This window comes from Ursus maritimus, unplaced genomic scaffold (assembly GCF_017311325.1).
Source record: "Ursus maritimus isolate PB19 unplaced genomic scaffold, ASM1731132v1 scaffold_36, whole genome shotgun sequence".
NCBI lineage: Eukaryota > Metazoa > Chordata > Mammalia > Carnivora > Ursidae > Ursus > Ursus maritimus.
Genome location: NW_024426230.1, coordinates 13588506 through 13610274, shown reverse-complemented (window position 1 = coordinate 13610274; position 21769 = coordinate 13588506). Strand labels below are relative to the sequence as shown.

Below are 21769 nucleotides of genomic sequence, written 5' to 3'. Positions count from 1 at the left end.
AATTTGTATTTATTTGTAGACTTCAAGCAAATAGAGCTAACAGATCTTGACTGTCAAAAGTTACTGATCTGTAATTTACAATGAAATGGGATCTACCTATGTATCTTAGTATTTTTAGAATATTAATGTACATTGTGAATAATTGGACATAGTTTCTGACTGAACATAAACCTAATCTTTCAACCTACAAACAACAGAATACTTACCATAAATCATAAATTTCAAGGTACCCTGATTATATAAAGATTTTAATATGCATAATTCCTAATCTGTTTTAAAAATCGTTCTTAACTATAGATTTACCTTAACCCTGGGCTACCATTCAAAACATAATTTCAGGGACATTGGGGAAATGGTTGAGATGATTTACTTTCAAATAAAAAGTGGTAAGAAGTAAGAAACTCTGAAGCTAGCACTACTTCATACTGTGAGACTGAATAAAATTAAGGAAAAAGTATGTCTTAGGAACTGAAGGCAATTAAGTGTGTGAATGACAAAATGCAGTTAACAATACATAAAGATGGGATCAGTTAAAATGACAAGTTCCACTTCATTAAAGCTGCCTTAGCAGCTTCTGCTACAGTGTTCAAGTCCCTTAAATTAACAATTCTTTGTATGATATGTCCTATGTTAACACTTTGCTAGCTGTCGTAAGGACTGATTGATTTTGTAGCTTTTTAAACATTTTAACAAAAATGTGAAGATCATCGAAAATAAACAAATGTAGCTATGCACTGTGAAAAGCTGTCCTGAATACTTCAGAACAACACATGAAAATTAATTCCACTGTAACTATTCTATGTGCCTAGAGGTCTCAGATTACAAATTCACAGATGATCTCAACTCAAGCAGGATTATCACAAAGCTAAATGAGTAAAGTTGATTACTTGACTGCCTCTTCCCTTGCCAGTAACTTTACCTATTACCTATGAAAGGCTTTTAATGGTATGGCCTCCAGGAACTAATGAAGAGCAGTTATTAAATAAAAGTGGTTTGCCCTCAGTGGTAACCATGATTCCCAAGTGAGTGACTTTTTTTGACCCCAACTATGTAGGTATGATAGGCAATCTATAGGCAAAAAATAAAAAAGTTCATTTGGCTCAATCTACTTTTGTCTTAAACCATTAACAACATGCCTAATAAATAATCTATTATTCAGTTGCAAAACCAGCGTTCTTGTTTTGTTTTGTCTCATGCTCTTGAAATCATGCAAGATCATTTGACTTACTTCTGCACTTTGTCATTGGCCGCTCGGGAGGCCTCCATGGCGTGCCGAAGCTCCAACTCCATGTTCGCGCGGTCCGCCAGAGCTTGCTGCAGCTGGGTAGCCAGTTCCTCATGCTGTTGTTGCGTGATGGCAACAATGTTCTCTCTATTTCTCAAAGCTTCTTCATAAGTACTAAGGGTATGGTTAAACTGATCCTTCAGATTTTCTTCTTGGGATAAAGATTTGTGTAAACTGAGAAAAAACATAAAAATAAATAATGGAAACATAGATATGTAGCCTTCCTGACCAATAATCTATTTAACAAAATTCTCCATAAGAGATACCCTTTTCTAAAAATCAATGAAGACATACTTAAATGGGTAAATAAAAATAATTTTCACATCACAATATTATCCTTGATAATTATTCTATTTCTCTGTTTCTAGGCTGAAAGCTACCCAGACAAATGATTATCGATGTTACCAAAGCATAGAAGAAGATGCTGCAAGATGTTAATTTAATTACATCAGTGTAAATATTACATTCAATTTTCTTTAAAAGGAATAGTGGAGAATTGGAAAATAAAGCATCCCTAGGTAAATAAAAGAATATAATAAGCTGACTGCAAAGAAGTGAGAAGTAAGAGAACGGGCATCGGTTTAGTAGATCCAGGGTTTCTTCAGCTGAGCACTTAATGAGAATGAACGGGGGTTGTACGAATACTGATCAGCTCATACACAGATATAAATGAAGTTAAAATCACTAGTCCGACTGCACAGAAATAATATGTATTCAGATATATTTTCTTTTTGTTAATGAATCTCATGCCAAATATATCCACTCATTAAGTCATACAGAGAAATAGCATATAAATTAAGACTAAATGAATGCAGAAGAAAATGCAGACAAATAGAACCCTAAAATGCTAAAGGTCAAATCTTTGATATGTCATTACACCTACCACCTGAGGTTATTTTGAAATGGCACCAAGCACCTCACTCAATTAAATAAAGACATTTTGAAAATATAAATATTTAATAAGGGAAATTTAAAATCCACACAGGAGATGTTCTTTTTTTATTAAATAAAATCATTTCAGTATATGCATACAAAAGAAATGTCGATGGGAGACTTGAAGTAAAACAACCTAACTATATAATACAGATTGATGATGTGAAAGAAAGTAATATAATTCTGAAAGCTTCAAAAAGCTAGTCAGGGAACTTTAGCACTAGCCGAATATCTATCTAGTCTGATACTTTATTTAAAACTGTCCAAACCAAACTAATTATACATTTCTTCTTTTTGCTTAAGTAACCTATAGATCTCTCCAGTATGCTCACTTTGTAGAAGGTGTCACACAGAAATAAGAAGCACACGAAACAGGGACAGTCAGCACACCAAAAGAAATCATTTCAAGATTCAAATTAGTTCTTAAGAAGAAAGACTGCTACTAAACTGTGGTCAATTGATTACTACATAAAAATAAGAATGGTGTTTAGTAGAGTGCAAAGAAGTATCTTTCTTTATGGTTTTGACCTTGTTATTTATCAAGCACTTACTTCATTTTTTCTAAGTTCTTCCTACCAATCCACATGCCTAAAGGCTCCCATCTCTTGCCCATTTTCCTATTCTTTCTATGTTCTTTCACACTTTCTGATCCCTCTTATTCCATGTTTGTTTTCTTCAATCCACCCTCTTTGGCTACTTGAAAAATCCAAGAAAGAAACAAAAAACAAAACAAAAAACCCTTAAAAAGACAAGTTTCTTTATGTTCTTTACACTTAAAAGATTATTACTTACATTTTAATTGTTATACTTTAAATTACACAGAGTGCACAAATCCAAAGTATTCAGCTTGACAAAATGTAAAGAACAAAGTATGTAATAAACCCAGAAGATTCCCCTCTGTTCCCTTCCAGTTAATTCCCCTTTCCCAAAGCAATCACTTATTCAACCTCTATTAAGATTAGTTTTTTATTGCTATGAAGTATTCTGTTATATAAATATACCACAATTTATTTAATCATTTCACTATTGTTGCTATTAGTATTCTTACATGTTATCTTTTGATGGACCTCAGTACTTATCCCCCCCACTTTATTGAGATATAACTGACATAAGTACTTCTTTCTGTAGTAAGAATTGCTCTATAGGGTGTATGTATATTCAGATTAAGTAGATGCTGCATAGTTTCCCAAAGTGGTCCTACCAATTTACACTCCCACCAGCAATATATGGGAGTTGCAATCGCTCTACATTCTCCCTTAGAGTACTCTCCCTACTGGTAAACTATAGCCATTCTAACAGGGGTGCAGTACAATTTCATTCTCTTAATATTGTCTTTTGATGAATTTAAGTTCTTAATTTGAATGAAGTCCAATTAATCATTTTTTATTTAATGGCAGTGCTTTTTGTGTCCTATTTAAAAAAAATCTTAGCCTAACCGTTCCTTTGTATTTACCCTTATGTATATGGTCTCATTTAAAGTTCACAGTGGGCAGCTTCGTTTGGGGATTCTGCATTTATCTACGATGTCCATAACACTACTCAGTATCCTCTAGCCAATTAAATATTAAGAATCAATGATTCCGTTTTAAAAATCTCATCTTTTATTAAAACCATGGTATCCCAATTTAATTCTCTAATCATTCATCACTTCCTAGTCTTCTAGCCTTTAATTTTTTTTCAAATTTATATCTCATTTTTCTCTCAGTGGGATCTGTGACTGGGATCCTTAACTCTCAAGCTCAAAAAGCTACTCATCACTCAGAATGCCTTGGAAACCTTTAAATTCACATCAAGACTTTCTCAAACAGAAGCAGTAGCTGGAATGAGCTTTTAAAACAATAAATTAGATAATGTCACTTAAAATCTGCAGTGGCATCTCATTGCACTCAGAATAAATCTCTAAAAATAATAACATCAATTTGCCTGTTTTAACTCACTAAACCTCACAACGACCTATGAGAGAAGGCCTATCAATATTAGCTTTTTTACAGGGGAAGAAATTGAAGCAAACAGAGGGCAATAATTTAATTAATCTCACACATGTAACAGACCCAGAATCTCAACCCATAGTCTTTCTCCCTGAGCTGAAATGTGAAACACTCCTCCCAGCTGGCCATGAGCCGTGGAGCCCTGTATCACCTCTTCTCTCTTCCTCCTCATCTTCTAGCCAGACATTCCATTTCTCAAGTACGTCAAGCTTTTTCCTGCTTGAGGCATTTGTTTGTAACGTCTTTCTCTCCTCTCCCTGATAAACTTCTACTTATTCATTCAGTCTCAGCATGGATACTGCTTTCTCAGATAAACCTTTTACCACACTTCAATCTAAATTTTGGTGTTCCTTCTTTGTTATTCTGTCTCAATGACCTTACTCTTTTCCTTCTTAGAACTTATAATAATTTGTAGTTTTTTTCAGTTTCATCTTGTGATCTACTTCCCAACTCCACCATATTAACGCTCTATTTACAAAGGGAATTTTTAAAAACGGGGACACATTCCTTAATAACTTCAATAAATCAAAATATTTCTAAGGACACTTTCTTATCAGAATAAAGATGAAGTAGAGGGGACAGATTCCTGGCATATATAAATCTATACCATTTATAGCATATTTTTGTTTTAATGCTGTTTTTCCCCTCAGAGTGCTCTTCCCTAGGGCCATCTTGTTTAGCTTTCTTCATAGAGTCAAATCACATTTAACCTCTTTTCAAAGTTATTGATTTTCAGAGGCATTTTTAGCATGGCAGCAACATTACAATTTATTGGTCTTAAATGACGTTGTGTTGGAAAATATTTGAAGTTATAGTAAGAATAAATGATAAAACAATAGCAGAAAAGAGCCATTAAATCACTCTCAGAAGTTCCAAAGCCTGTGGCTCACCCAATATTGACAAAGAATGGTAATTATTTTGGTTTATCATGAAATTAATGAGGTAGTATCACACACAAGGTTTCTACTCATTCTACAGTTTTCAAATGATGTAATTCTTTAATTTTTGTTATTATAGAAAGTGAGACTTTGAAAATATCTTTGCTTGGTAATCTTTCATATTATAATTCTAATCCATATCAAATGAGACCGTACATTGCCTCTTATGCTGCTCACCACGTTGAGTCCAACAGCAGGCCAGGGTAGAAAATACCCTTTGATGGGCACTGTACTAGTAAGTAGCATGTAACAGATTTCCTTTCAGAAGTGGTTTCTGTCTTAGTTTCAATTCCCTCAAGTCTGTGGTCCTATTTTCCTAGTCCCTGATTCTGAACTGCCTCAGCTTAAACTATCTTGGAATTATCAAGCTTCTGACCCACTTTTATGTTTTGCTTGCAGATACTTATGTTCACCTCAGCTTATCCTGCTTTCCTGCTTGCTGAACTCTTTTTCTCTCAATTGTAATGTCACACGTGGATTCAGCTCATTCTTGCAACTGGTACTTTTTCATTTGTACCAAGTGTTGATGCTACGTTTCCTGGCTTCCTCTTTTGTCTCCGTGATCAGGTATTAACTTAAGTCCTTCATGAGTCGCTTTACTCATCATCCTACAGCATGCACTTACTCTTCTGCTCAGGTTTCATTTATTTACAGTAATTGCTCAATCAAATATTTTATATGTGTTGCTTTAATTGGATAAATATGTTTGAGTTAAGAATTTAGAGGTGAAGTACCACAGTATAAACCAACAGTTCTTACCTAGGAGTAATTTTGTCCCTCCGGGGACATTTGCTGCACCTGGAGACATTTCTGGTTGTCATAACTCGAGGAGGGAAGTATTAGTAGCATTTAGGGGGTAGAGGCCAGAGCTGCTGCTAAGCATCCTCCATTGCAGAGGGCAGTCCAGTGTGTCAAAAATGCCAAACTTGGTGTCCATGAAAGATGTTGGCTTTGGACTTTGCAGAAGTAGATTCAAATTTCAGTCCTGTCATTCACTCTGTATGACCTTAGGAAAATTCTTTACCCCTTTGAGTATTAATTTCATCAACTCAAGAACAATGAGAAAAATCTCATGGAGTTGACTGAGAACAAAATGAGGTGATCTAGTTATGTGAAAATATCTAGCACCATATCTGGTAAAGAATGGGCATTTATCCATGTGTAACTCTTAAAAGAAATAATTTATCTCTAACTTTGTATAATATTTTATACAACACGCAGCCATTTTAGAAATACTTGATGAAAAACAACTGCCTGTTTCTACAGGTTTTTCATGAATTGGGAGAAGTAAACTAGTTTTCCTAACCTTTATCATTTACTGATAACATTCTTAAATCATTCTGGAAAAAAAAAAGAGGCAGGTTTGGCTTGTTTTACTGAATTAAATAAAGATAAAGCAAGTATGAAAGGCAGAAGTATGTGCTACCTTGTCCTAAGTGTACATTTTCTGAGAGGATAGTGTTTGCGTTTACTTCCTAGTTTACTGTATCAATTAATTTGATCTGAAATTTTTTAAAAGATTTTATTTATTTATGTGACAGAGAGACAGCCAGCGAGAGAGGGTACACAGCAGGGGAGTGGGAGAGGAAGAGAGGAAGAAGCAGGCTCCCAGTGGAGGAGCCCGATGTGGGGCTCGATCCCAAAACGCCGGCATCACGCCCTGAGCCGAAGGCAGACGCTTAACGGCTGTGCTACCCAGACGCCCCTTGATCTGAATTTCTGACCTGTGATTTGCCTTCTCTCTGAAGAACTTCTTTTTACATTTCCTGCAAGACAGGTGTACTGGTGACAAATTCCCTCAGCTTTTGTTTATCTGAGAAAGTCTTTACTTCTCCTTTACTTTTGAAGGATAACTTCACGGGATACAGAATTCTAGGTTGATGTCCGAAGTTTTAGTCTGACACTCAAGGTGCTCCAAAATTCTATTCTACTTTTCTTTTCAGACTTCGTCCTACCTACTCTATCAAAGTCTTTTATTCTAGCCAAATGGAACTATAAATTGTTCTTTGAAAATGCCATCACACTTCATTTTGCAGTACTGCTCACATTGTTGCCTTCACTTCGAGTGCTATTTTCCCCCCTCCGCACCCCCTATCACCACGCTTCAAGATTCAGACAAACTGCAACAACCGTCATGGAGTCACACTCCATACCCTCCCTGCCCAGGGGGACGGTTCTTCCTCTAAGCTCCCACACCCTTTCCATATCCCTTATATTCCTCACTTTCTACTATCCTTTGTAGTTACTGTAACCTTGTTTTCTTTCCTACTAGATTCTAATACTGTTCAAAGAAGGAACCACGTTTTATTCTTTGTTTCCTTCTAGGGCCTAACTCCGTGGCTTCTCTACAGGAGGCATACAAAAGTTATTTAATGAACATTGCTGCTTAGATGCTCTATTTGAACAAGTGGCCTCCAGTGTTGTAAAAGGATCACATCAATTTTATTTCCTTTCCTTTTCTCTTTATCTTAATGTATATCCCCGTATGTTCCATAGTTCACCTTTACCCACAATTCATTCCCTCACATTTTGGGGGATATTTTAAAAATAAACTTTTTGTTTTGAGATCATTGTAGATTCACATGCAGTAGGCAAGAAATACCACAGAAAAATCCCTGGTGTCCTTTACCTACTTTACCACGATAGTAACATTTTATAAAATTATAGTATAAAAGCACCACCAAGACAGTGACATTGATATAGTCAAGACAAAAAACAGTTACATCACCACAAGGACCCCTCATGTTTCCCTACCACTCCTTCCCCTCCTTAAACCCTAACCACTAATCTGTTTCCCATTTCTATAACGTCATTTCAAAAATGTTTTATAAATGGAAAGGTTGCTTCTGGGACTTTTTTCATTCAGCATAATTTTCTGGGGATTCATCCAGGTTGTTGCATGTATCAATAATTTGTGTTTTTTTTAAATTTTTAGAGGAAATGGTCCATTACTTCTAAGTTGTGCCATTTTGTGTGTCTAGAGTTGTTGACAATAATCCTTATTTTTATATCTGTAAAGTCTATAGTGTTATCCTCAGTTTCACTCCTGATACTGGTAAAGTGTCTCTTCTCTGCTCTTATCTGCTTCTTTCTGTTCTTATCTTTATCCTTTCTTCCTTCTGCTTGTTTTACATTTCTTTTTCTGTTCTCTTTCTAGATTCTTGAGGTAGGGGTTTAGATTGTTAATCTGATACAGTTCCAATTTTTCTTAATGCATTTAGTGCTACAAATTTCCTCTCAGCACTCCTTTAACTGTGTCCCACAAATTTTGGTGTGTTGCATTTTTATTTTCACTCACTTCTATGTATTTTAAAAAAATTTCCCTTGAGAACTCCTCTTTGATTCATGGATTATTTAGAAATGCATTGTTTAATTTTTAAGTGTTTGGAGATTTGCCTGTTACCTTTCTGTTACTAATATTTGTTCTGATACTACTGTTATTGAAGAGCATACATTGTATGATTCCAGTTCTTTTAAGTCAACTGAGGTTTATTTTATGACCTAGAATATGATCTATCCTGGTATATGTTTTATGGGCATTTACAGAAAAAATATGTATCCTGTTGTGTGGAATGTCTAAAACTGTTGATTAGATCCTGGTAGTTGATGGTCATGTTGAAATCTTCTGTACCCCTGGATTTTTCTGCGTCTAGTGAGAGGAAGGTGTAGACACCTCCAAATTGTAATTGTGGATTTGTCAATTTCTCTTTTCAGTTCCACCAGTTTTTGCTTCATATATTTTTAGTTCTCTTGTTTGGTATGAACACACTTAAGATTGCTATGTCTTTTGGGTGGACTCTTTTTTATAATTCCATGCCCCTCTCTGATAAGTGTTTTTGCTTTAAAGTCTACTTATAAGATACTAGTATAGCCATTCTTACTTGCTTTTGATTTGTATTTTTATGGTTTATCTTCTGTTCTCTTAATGATTTTATTTGTTGTCAGTTTCTTGTAGCCAGCCTAGAGTTAGGCCATAATATTTATTTATATTTATTTATTTATTTATTTGAGAGGGGGAGAGTGAGAGGGAGCAGAAAGGGCAGACAGAGAGAGAGAGAATCTTAAGCAGGCTCCATGCCCAGTGCGGAGCCCAACGTGGGACTCAATCTCACAATCCTGAGATCATGATCTGAGCTGAAATCAAGAGTCAGATACTTAACCAACTGAACCATCTAGGTGCCTCACAGGCCATAATTTTTAATCCACTTTGTCAGTCTCTCTGTCTGTTGTTATATTTGGACCATTAACATTTAAGTTGGGGCTTAAGCCTGCCATTTTCTTTTTGTTGTCCCTGAGGTTTTATTGTTGTTCTTTACTTCTTCTCACCCTCACATTTTAGGTTATTACTGTTATACGTGTTTTTTAATACTGTGTAACTGATAGATTCTTATATTTATGATTGTTTTGCTTTTTTAAACTTTTTTAAAAAAATTATTTTATTTATTTATTCGACAGAGATAGAGACAGCCAGTGAGAGAGGGAATACAAGCAGGGGGAGTGGGAGAGGAAGAAGCGGGCTCACAGCAGAGGAGCCTGATGTGGGGCTCGATCCCATAATGCCGGGATCACGCCCTGAGCTGAAGGCAGACGCTTAACCGCTGTGCCACCCAGGCGCCTCTTGCTTTTTTTAACTTTTAAACTAGAATGATGAGTTATGCACCACCATTACCATATTGCAGAATCTAACTATATGTTTACCATTATCAGTGAGATTTATGTTACCTTTTGTGTTTTTATGATGCTAATTACATTATTTCCAAAGAATTTCGTTTTGATTTCTTGTAAGTTAAATAATGAACCTAGTAATGAACTCTGTTGTCTTTTGCTTGGGAAAGTCTTCATCCCTCTTTTGTTTCTGAAGGACAGCGTACAAAATTCTTTTCAATTCAAGCTATAGAACTCTTGGTTGACAGTTATTTTCTTTCAATATTTTGACTATGTCATCCCATTCTCTCCTGGCCAGAGACATTTCTGTTGAGAAATCCATTGATAGTCTTACTGGGGTTCCTTTGTGTGTAACTTCTCTTTTTTCTCTTGCTGTTCTTAAAATTCTTTCTTTGTCTTTGACAGTTTAATTATGTGTCTCAATGTAGCCCAATTTGGGTTCAACCTAGTTGGGATCCTTTGGGCCTCATGGATCTGGATGTCTACTTCCTTCCTCAGGAAGTTTTCAGCTATTATTGCTTTAAATATAATTTCTACCTCTTTTTCTTCTTCTCAATTTCCCATAATGTGAATATTTTTTCTTTACATTGTGTCCCATGATTCCCATAGGCTTTCTTCACTCTTTTCATTTTTTTTTTCTTTTTACTCCTCTGACTGGGTAATTTCCAACATTCTATCCTCCAGCTCACTGATGTGCTCTTCTTCATGAAACTCTTTATTGAATTCTTCAGTTCAGTTATTATATTTTTCAACTCTAGGATCTTTCTTTCTTTTGCTCTTGCTCTCTCTTTCTTTCTTTTATGGTTGCTATTTCCTCATCAGATTTGTTTTTCTCATGCATTGTTTTCCTAGTTTCATTTAGTTTTCTGTTTTCTTATAGTTCATTAAACTTCTTTAAGAAGGTTATTCTGAACATTTTGACAGTTCAAAATCTCCATTTCTTTAGGGACAATTATTGGACTTAATTAGTTTCCTTTGGTGGTGTCATATTTACCTGATTTTTTGTGATCCTTGGTGCTTTACATTGGTTTTGGCTCATTTGAATGATAGGGCTCCTCTTCCAGACTTTGTAAGTTTGCTGTGGCAGAGACCTTTCTTTATTAATCAGCTAAGTTTGGGTTTCTGGGTGAGTCTGCTGGTAATGTTTTGGGCACGTGGGGTCTGTGTGCCCACGTGGTAAAAGATGGTAAAAGTACCATCTACTTTTAGGCAACTATTTGAGCTCTGAGGATGGGAATGGAGGGGTAGGTTATACCACTGGCTGGGATCAGTTGGACAGGACGGCTGGCTTGGTTCCCTACCCAAGTGAAGCTGTTGGGTTGGCTCCATGGTTGCCTGAATTCACTGGTCAGACTTACCAGATGGCTGGGACTGGTACTACATTTAGTAGCAGATGAGGCTATGAATCAGCTCTCCTGCCTGGTCAGGGCAGCAGGTCAGAGTCCAGGGCATGTATAGCTCATTGTTTTGGGACCTTAAACCTTATGCATTAAATTTGTGGTCAGATGAGGCTACTGGTTTTGCTCTGCAGATGGGGGAAGATATGGGCTGTGCTCTCTGTTCAAGTGCCACTCTATGCAGGGCTCCTGAATGGGCTAAATAGTTTCCCATGTGCTCTGGTTATGTTCACTGGTCAAACAGGCTAAAGACTGTATTCAGCGGCTACAAATTAGATTCCTTGCCTGGGTGCAGCAGTAGAAAGAGCTCTAAAACTGGCAAAGCTCTTTATCGTCTTAACTCAAGCTGATCTGTACCCCAAGTTCCCTGGCCATACAGGGCCACTGCCTTCTCTCTGCACTATTGGTTGTGTCTGCTCTTCTCTTGGCTTGAGTACTGCTGGGCCACACTTTCAGGTGTTTCTGACAATCTTTCTGGTAAGATGGGCTGGAAGACACTCTTCACAGTCAGTAGCACTATGTCTCAGCCTCCTTGCTTGGGCAGGAGGGGTAGGGGCGCTCCAGGCTACTCTCAGTTTGGTTATGGATTAATCTCCCTGCCTATGTATGGCAGGGGAAGTCTCCATACCCAGTACTGGCTTTGGTTTGGGGTGATCGGCCCTGTCCATCTGCTTCTGAGCTCAAGTGCTGTTGGGCTACACGACCTCCAGAAGTTGTTGCCAGCCCTTCTGGTGAGAAGGGCGGCTGGAAGGCATTCTCTATAGTGGGTGGGGCTGTGACTCAGAATTCTGCTTGGGTGTGGGCAATCTGGACTCTAGGGTTGGCATAACTCCTCATTTGAGGATCTGCACCCCAGTGAGTTCTCTGGTCAGAGTGTGTCCCTGGCTTAGTTCTATAGATGAGCCAAGCCACTGGTTGGGGATTACTATTTGGGCACTGTGGATGGGAGCTCAGACAAATTAAATCTCAACCACATTCTTAACTATACTGAAGGCATTTCCCTGTATTTCCTGCCTCATTGTCTGATTTACAGATTAAATCTCCTCAACCACATTCTTCACTGTACTGAAAGCATTTCTGTATGTCTTTCAGAATGAAGGCCTGTTATACCAGAGCATAAGCTGATTTGCTCGAAAATAAACAAGGGAAGTCAACTATTATTTGCTTGAAGGAGCCTTAGCAAATTAATTGATAGCAGCAAAATCCCAAAGTATCTGGAGATTCAACAACACACCTCTAAATAACACATGGGTCAAAGATGAAGTCTCCATAGATTGTGAAAAATATTTTGAACTAAATGAAAGTGGAAATACATCTTATCAAACTTTGTGGGACACAGCAAAAATAGTGCTTAGAGAAAAACTGATAGAACTGAATACATATATCAGAAAAGAAGAAAGGTCTAAAATCAATAACATAAGCTTCTACCTTAGGAAATTAGATAAAGAAGAGTAATGTAAACTTAAAACAAGCAGGAGGAAAAAATGCAATTTAGAGCAGAAATGAATGAAACTGAAAACAGGAAATCAATAGAGAAAATCATCCAAATCAAAAGCTGATTCCTTGAGAACATCAATGGATTAGTTTCCCAGGGCTGCCATAACAAATTACCATGAATCGGTGGCTTAAAAAAACAGAAATTTATTCTCATATTCTGGAGACCAGAAGGTTGAATTTGAGGTGTCAGCAGGACCACACACTCTCCAGAGGCTCTGGAGAAATTTCTTCCCTTGCCTGTTCCAGCTTCTGGTGGCTATAAGTATTCCTTTGCTTAAGGCTGTATCACTCCAATCTCTTCACAAGGCTTTCTCCTCTGTGTGTCTCTTTCAAAACTCCCTCTGCCACTCTCTGATAAACACAGGTGATTGTATTTAGGACCACCCTGATAACCCTAAATAAACTCCCCCTTTAAAGTTCCTTAGCTTAATCACATCAAAAATTGTTAAGATAACACTCAAAAATTACAGTGATTTAATGCATCTTTTGGGCATCCATTTTTGGCCTACCGTAATCAATAAAATTGATAAACTAACCATGCTAACTAAGAAAATAAAAAGAGAAGAACACAGGTTACTAATATCAGAAATGAAAGAGGTCATCACTACTGACCTCAAGGACATTAAAAGGATAATAGATATTATGAACAACTGAAGGCCCACAAAGTTAATAACTAGATGAAATGGACCAAAGTCCTTTTAAGATGCGAACTATCAAAACTCACACAAGGGGAAATAATCTGAAAAAGTCTTTATCTATTAAAGAAATAGAATCAATAATCAAAACATTTCAAAAAAGAATGGACCACACCCAGACAGGTTTATCAAACATTTAAGGAGGGGACGATTCCAATTCTCTACAATCTCTTCCAGAAGTAGAAGCTGAGGAAACGCTTCCTAGCTCAATCGATGAGGCCGGCATTACCCAAATACCAAAACCAGATAAAGGTATCACATGAAAGGAAAATTCACAGACTAATATCTCTCATAAATATAGATGCAAAATTCCTTAACAAAATATTAGCAAATCAAACCTGACAAGACAGATAGAGAATTATGCACTATACCTAAGTGGGACCTAATCTGCGTGTGCAAGACTGGTTCAACATTCAAAAATCAATTGGTATAATCCATCACAAATCAGTCTAAAAAAGAAAACTCATTCGATCATATCAATAAATGCAGAAGATGCATCTGACAAAATCTAAACTCATGATGAAAACTCTCAGCAAACTAGGAAGAGAAAATAAAGTTCTCAACTTGATATAGAACATGTACAAAAAACCTACAGCTGACACCATACTTAATGGTGAGAAATTAGATGCTTTCCCCCCAAGATCAAGACCAGGCAAAGATTTCTCCTTTTTCACTCATATTCGAAACAAGAGTATAAGTCCTAGCTAACACAATAAGCAAGAAAAGGAAATAAAAGGTATATAGATCAGGAAGTAAGAAATAAAACTGTGTTTAGAGATCCAGAACAGTCAAGTCAATATAGAAGAACAAAGTCAGAGGACTGACTCTGACCAACTGCAAGACTTACTATAAAATCACAACAATTAAGACAGCATCATACTGGTAAGAAAACAGACAAATAGATCAATGGAAGAGATCAGAGAACCCTGAAGTAGATCCACACAAATAAAGTCAACTCATCTTTGACAAAGGAGCAAAAGGCAAGTCAATGAAAAAGGGACAATCCCCCCCCCCCAACAAATGGCACTGGAACTGGATGCCCATATGAGAAAAAAGTGAATCTAGACAGAGAATTTACACTTTCACAGAAAATAACTAAAAATGGATCATAGGCTTAAGAGTTAAACACAAAACTATACAACTTCTAGAAGATAACATAGAAGAAGATTGAGTTGACCTTGGGTTTGGTAATGAATTTTTAGATATAACACCAAAAACATGATCCATGGGGACGCCTGGGTGGCTCAGTCGGTTGAGGTCTGTCTTCGGCTCAGGTCATGATCTCAGGGTCCTAGGATCGAGTCCCTCATCGGGCTTCTTGCTCAGTGGGGAGCCTACTTGTCCCTCTGCCTGCTACTTCCCCTGCTAGTGCTCTCTCTCTGACAAATAAATAAGTAAAATTAAAAAAAAAATAAAAACATGATCCATGAAAAAAGTAGATGTTAGACCTTATTAAAGTTAAAGATTGTGTAATACAAGACATGCTTTAAGAGAATGAGAAGATAATCCACAGACTGAGAGAAAATCTTCGCAAACATGTTATCTGATAAAGGACGAGTATGTAAAATATACAAAGAACTCTTAAAACTCAAAAATAAAAAAAAACCAAATAGACTACTCAGTTAAAAAATGGACAAAAGTTCCAAATAGCTATTTCACCAAAGAAGAAATACATGGTAAATAAACATATAAAAAGATGTTCAACATCATATAACATCAGGGATTTGCAAATTAAAACAATGAGATACAACTATACCCACATTGGAATGATTAAATCCAAAAAAGGTAACAGCGCCAAATTCTGATGTGTATACAGAGTAGCAGGAACTCTCATTTATTGCTGATGGAAACGCAAAATGATACAACCACTTTGAAAGACAATTTGTATGTTTCTTACAAAGCTAAGCATAATCTTACCATATGATCCAGTGATTGTGCTCATAAGTATTTATTTACCCTATAGCAATGAAAACCCATGTCTACACAAACACCTGCACATGAATGTTTATAGATTTATACGTAATTTCTCAAACTGGAAGCAACCAAGATGTTTTTCAACAGATGAATATATAAATAAACTGTGGTACCTCCATACAATGGAATATTATTTATTGATAAAAAACAAGCTATTAAGCCATAAAAATATACAGAGGAACCTTAAATGTATATTACGTGGTGAGAGAAACCAGTCTGAAAGAAGCCAATCTGGGAGGCTATATGCTGTGTGATTCCAACTATATGACATTATAGAATAGGCAAAAACTACAGAGATAGTAAAAAGATCGGTAGTTGTCAAGGGTCCAGAGGGAGGTGGAACCTTACAACACAAAAAATGAAACTTAATGTAAACTATGGACCTTAGGTAGTGAAGTATTGATAAAGTGTCATTAATTGTAACAAATGTGCCACACCAACACAAGACATTAATACTGAATAAACTGTGTGTGTGTAAGGAGCTATATGGGAACTCTGCTATTTGCTCAGTTTTATTGTAAATCTAAACTGTCCTAATAAATTAAAGTCTATTAATTGCCCCCCCACCACACACACACACACACACACACACACACACACACACACACACACAGTAGGAATGGAGACAGGCTAAGATTGGTTTGGTAGGAATCAAAAGTGACATGAGATACAAAGAAACAAGGGCAAGCATACCCAGCAATGGTATAGTGTCCATATCAGACTTAACCACACCTGAATTTGGCTATGTCTGTAATAATTTATAAGTGATAAATTAAAGCACCTCCACGGGAGGGCTTATCAGGTAGGGTAAACCTTACCTGTGATCAGGTATCATTATAGTTATGTAGTTGCTAGATAACACCTGCTAAAAATGGCATAGAAGAACTCCCTGCACAATGGTGAAGGTTGGATTCAATTATCTCTAGATGTAAGTGATCTTGCAATTATGAGGCCTCGTTAAATGCCAGATATTATTTGTCATCCTAATTCTACTGAGATGGGGTATTCCATCTAAGAACAGTCAAAAAGGAAGAATATTATCTACATAAGGATCAGTTCTGGAGAAAAAGATTTTTGAGGACCTCAGCACACACTCTGACTAGCCAGTTTCTTAGTAAATGGCTGAGAAGTTTGCTCAACTATTGAAAATTATGTTCCATACCATTTGCATGAATAAATGATTATACTAAAAATGTAAAAACAGCAAATAACCAACTGTTCTTACATAGGATAAATATTTTTAAATTTTATTAATGATCCTAATTAACTCTCTTTCAAAAAGTTAGTCAGGGCCTATTAATTTAGTTTTACTTAACATTGTATAATACAGCTTAGGAGATGGACTGATGCTGATCTCAGATATGAGGTCACTTCACAAGGCTATTGCAAATGCACCCTGCTTGATACATAGCTGTTGATGAACAGCTATTTGGTTAGCTGAAATGTTGAATGTAGGGTTCAGTGAGTACGTGCATATTGGAAGCATGTGCTTTGTTTTACTTAAGGGGGGCCACATAAATGAATGACTACTGGGTGCTGGGCACTTTGCTAGAACTAGAGTGGGGACTAAACACACTTGTCAAATTATTATAAATACTGTAAAGGAAGGGATGTGACATTTGAATTGAAATTTAAAGATAAGAGTAGGTGTTAATTAGAGGGGCAGAGGGAGAATTTCACGTGCAGGGAAGAACACACACAAAGGCCTTTTAAGAGAAAGGATAGCTGAGGAGCTGAGGAAGCCCAGTTCCGCTACCATTAATGTTCCAAGACCAGCGAAAAAGTAGTTGGGACTAGATGACATTGGGCCTTTTTGGTCTTTGTCCTGAGAAAAATGAGACATTACTGAAGAATTTTTAAAAGAGGGCAAAAAGATGTGCCTTTTTAAAATACTGCTCTGGCTAGGGGGTATTTTGTGTATCTCTATTACCTGATAGGACAGGCTCAGACAGGTAAGACTCACCTTGCTCCTTGTCTGAGTGGGCCAGCTCTAGAATTTCAAGAAAACATGGAACTACACTAAGACCCAAACCTAGGAAATACAATAAAGTTTTAGAACTCACCTGATATTTACTTGGGCAGGATATGCTACTTATGAAGATTTTTTTGTTTTATTTTCTACTAAGAGATTTTTTTTTTTTTTTAGGATGTATTGATTTATTTGAGAGAGAGAGAGAAAGTGTGCGAGTGAGAGTGAGTGGTGGGAAGGGCAGAAGAAGAGGGAGGGAATCTTAAGCAGACTCCCTGATGAGCAGGGAGTCCAATGGCGGGGCTCTATCTTAGACCCTGAGATCATGATCTCGGTTGAAGTCAAGATGCTTAACGGACTAAGCCACCCAGGTGCCCTTCTACTAAGAGATTCTAACTCACTAAGTTCTAAAGATATTCAGTCTGGTCTAAAAGATGGGATTTTTCTTGGACCTAGTTAGGAATCATCTCATTTAGAATTAAATTATCTGTGCTTGCTGTCTGCACCTTTTCAACTTACATTCAAGGCTCTGCAATCTGCTTTGTCTACAACCGCTTCAACGATCTTGTTAATTGTAAAAGGTACTTTTCAATCTTTATCTTATTTGACCTATCTGAAGCCAATTCTTTCTGGAAATGCTTTCCATGAAAATACAGTTCTGGTGTTCTGCTTCAACAAAAGTATTTTTTGATGCTTCTCAATCTCCTTTGGGGCTTCTCTTCCCCTACCCAACACTTTAACTGGTTGTCTGCTCTTCCTAGTCAACCCACTTGATTTCAGCCCACTCCTATAGCTTCACTTAATCATCTATATACTTTCTTTATAGCTTAGATTTCTATCCTGAGCACCAGATCTACATAACCACCTAGTATAAGACACCTCCACTTGACCACCCTACAAATATCTACAACTCAGTATGTCTGAAACTGAACTCATAATCTCATGTTATGCCCTCTTTCTCTCCATGTTATGCCCTCTTTCTCTCCCTCCCTCCTCACTGGGTACCACTATCTACTCAGTGTTTAAGCCCAAATCCTACACATCATCCCTGAATCTCTCTCACCATAAGATCTAACCAATCCTTTTGGTTTAAACTTAAAATCTCCCTTGCATCTTTCTACTTCTTTCTAGCTCCATTACCATTGTCTTAATTAAGAGTGCCTGCTTTTATTTTCTTAAGTGGATTACTGCAATAGTCTTTTCACTTGTTCCTTGCCATGAGTGAGTTTTCTAAAGCACAAATATGACTATCACTAGCTGGAGTCAATCTCTTCAATGACTCCTCACTTTCCTAGCATAAAGTTCAAATTCCTTAAATATCATTCACAAAGCTCTTCATGGCTCTCTTTCCAGCCCATCTCTCTTTATTCATGTATTTACCTCTCTATATTGCAGCCAAGATGAACAACTTTCACATCCCCTAGAACACTGACCCTATCCTCTTTTATTTAACTAGCTCCCATTCATCCTTTAGATCTCAGCTTGGAGTGAGTTTCTCCAAGAAATTTGACTTGTCTAGATTAGGTGGTTCTCTCATGTGCTCCCACAGTATTGTGACCTCTCAACTGGATAGATGTTAAGCAGTTGTTCTTGTTTCACCACTTGATCTCTAGTGCCTAGAAAAGGCTTTAATAAATATTTGTGGAATTGATTGATTACTGGTTCCTTAGTCCTGCTTCATGCAGCTCTTAACTTTTTTCTGTTGTAATGGGTGACTAGAATCTTTGTGATCTACGGTATGTGCCCTGCAGAATATAAGCTATGGATATCTAGTACTGCTCTGTAGTTAACCAATGTGGCTTACAGCTCGAGTGCTTTGTAACACTAAGAGTAAAAAAAAGCCTAAGATTTAAAAAGGAAATGAAGGAAAGAAAGGCAAGCAAAAATAACTTTGATGCGTTATTCTATTCTGAAGGGGGATTTTAAATGGACTTTCATTAGCATAGCATCATTGTGGATTTCAGCAGTTTTCCTGGAATACTAGGAACAAGTGCTACCGGAGGCCCCCCTGGTGGCGGAGTGAACATTTGCTTATGGTGAAATAATCCTTGAAAGAAGTCATTCATTCATTCATTCATTCATTCATTCAGTATTTATTGAGCAATCATATCTATATAGAGTCAAGCACACAGTAAATGCTTGGGGATACAACACTCACCAAATCAGACAGAATGTCTAATCCTACTGAGGTTTCGCTCACCATTTTATCTTTAGTGCCCAGAATAAGTGGTTAATGAATATGTGAATAAATGAATTAATGTTTCTTAAGGTCTGCTTCTAGTCTGAACGTTCTGTACTTCCTTACATCTTGCTGGCCTGTGGTGTTGCATGGCAGATCTGTAGATAAGGAAGAAGGAGGGCCATGACACCATTCTCCTGGGAGTAACCTCTCCATCTCCCGTATTTTCTTTTACTTCTCTGATTTTAAAATCATTTTACCATAATTTAGTATCATCAACAATAAATGTTAGTTTGTGAAATGTAAAGCAGTTATCTTTATAGTAACAATTACGAGAAATAATCTTATAATTTTATTGATGACTTTGGCTATGGTGAATTCTGGGGAAATTTAGTCACATGTAGCAGGATGATTCTTTAATTTTAGCAAATTATACATGATCTTCTATACGCATTAGTGGAAAGGTAATTGATTTGTTATTTATTTTGCCATTTGTTTTAGCAGTTTCTCTGTATGGTATGTGAAAATGGAAAACCTGAATAAAATCAGCAGGAACTTCTATCGGACTGCTTTAGCTACATGTTTTAGGGATTATAAAGATAAAAGTAAGGCTGTCTCTTTAAGAGCTCAAGTACTCAGGGAAGCATTCATTCAGCTTTCTTCAAAAGGGAATACCTGGTTTATCAGCAGTCTGATAACACTAAAACATGCCTTATATCACATATATAGGCATCAGAATTCTTTTTAAAAAATGTAGCTAATAATCAGGGTGAATGTCATTTACTTTTGTTTTGGTCTCCAGGGAATATTGTTTACTTTGCTTTAAAATTTATGTGAGTCATTTTGGTTATATGCCTTTTTTAATTAGCTGGAAGGAAGCAATCACTGGGGAGAAAGCGGAAATCAATTCTGATCCGATATTGATAGCTACTGTGCTGTAAACTGTGTGTCCTTTCTAATTAAATGTAAACATGTTCAGTTCTAAAGTCCAGCAGCAATGACAACAGTCACTAGGAAAGATTGCCTAAGTACCGCTCAACCGATTTGCCTGGCCTTTCTTTCTTTCCTAGTTGTGCTTGTGCAATCATTGCTGGGGCAAATGCTGGTTGTAACTGACTTTTTTTTAGGTCATCTTCAGAGAAAAGATTTGACAAGAATGTAGAGTGCTCTGTAATACCTAAAGTTACTTATTAACTATGTCCTTCTGATAACTAATCAATGGCATTGCAGAGAGTCAAATTTGTTGCACTAAACTGCCCCCCTGCCCAAAGCCAAGTCTTGGTAAATATTTAATGGCAGTAAAGGTGTTTTGCTAGTTATCCGACTGATATGTTAAAGGACTCTTAAAAGCAACTTTATCTTGCCTTCCCTTCCATGCATAATTTGCTCAGCAATATAGTGTGTAGGTGTAAAAGCATTTGGATTTTATTTCATTGAGTATCTTGCTTAGAAAAAGGCCAAAGGAGAATTAAGATTAAAAAAATGCTCATTTTCATCAGTACTGTGTCACTTAAATGTAACAGGGAAAAACAAATCACCACCAAACTTCTTTCCTTGGTAAAATGCCAACTCAAAGCATTAAACAACCCAGCCCCTTTCATTTTACTAGACACTTCACCAGACTTGTTCAAAACCCGTTGTACAGCTGCTGTCACAAGGAAATGTTATAAAGTTTCTGTTGTTCTAGAGTTGCCACATGCTCTGTAAAAATCAGAAGACATATGGGTTTTTGCTTTTTATTCAACACAGTAAAGGCTGGGCTTTACATCTTTACCTTTTTAATTATCAATTGAGTTTTAGGCTCCTTTGTTTTACTTACTGTAACGTAACTCCTGGCTAGGCAGAAAAAAATGACAGCTTTATTTTTTAAAAATAAGGAGGAAATCTCTTCAGACTTAAGTTTTATTAGAATACTTGATAATTCCTAGGTTCTTTCTAGAAATGAGACTAATTCCTTTAAATTTACATTTACTTAAATTTCACTTATTTCAGGTAACATATTTCTTTTTTATTCTGGCATATATTTCAGTCTAGAAATTTATTACTAAACACTGACTTATGAAGTATGAATTTTTATAGCCTAGCTGCAGAAGAGCACAAATTATTTTTCTAAGTATCAAATAAGGGCTGGTGACTTAAAGCACTGTACTGAACTAATGATCCTTCAAGATGCATTCAATACCAAAGGGTTAAAACTAAAAAAAAAAAAACAAAAAAAAGTCAGAATAAAAAGGTTAAAGTTAGGTTTT

The 21769-nt window shown here is 36.6% G+C and overlaps 1 protein-coding gene across 2 annotated transcripts in view; it reads right to left on the bottom strand.

The window, feature by feature from the left end:
• MIPOL1 (mirror-image polydactyly 1) overlaps window positions 1–21769 on the bottom strand; it is a 320903-nt gene that overhangs the window by 38085 nt on the left and 261049 nt on the right. For both annotated transcript variants that reach the window (XR_569429.2, XM_008693964.2), the window contains exon 12: window positions 1229–1459. Coding sequence is in view for 1 of the 2 variants with exons in the window: in XM_008693964.2 (XP_008692186.1) it covers window positions 1229–1459 (231 nt within the window). In the remaining variant the exon portion in view is untranslated. The remainder of the gene's footprint in view (window positions 1–1228; window positions 1460–21769) is intronic.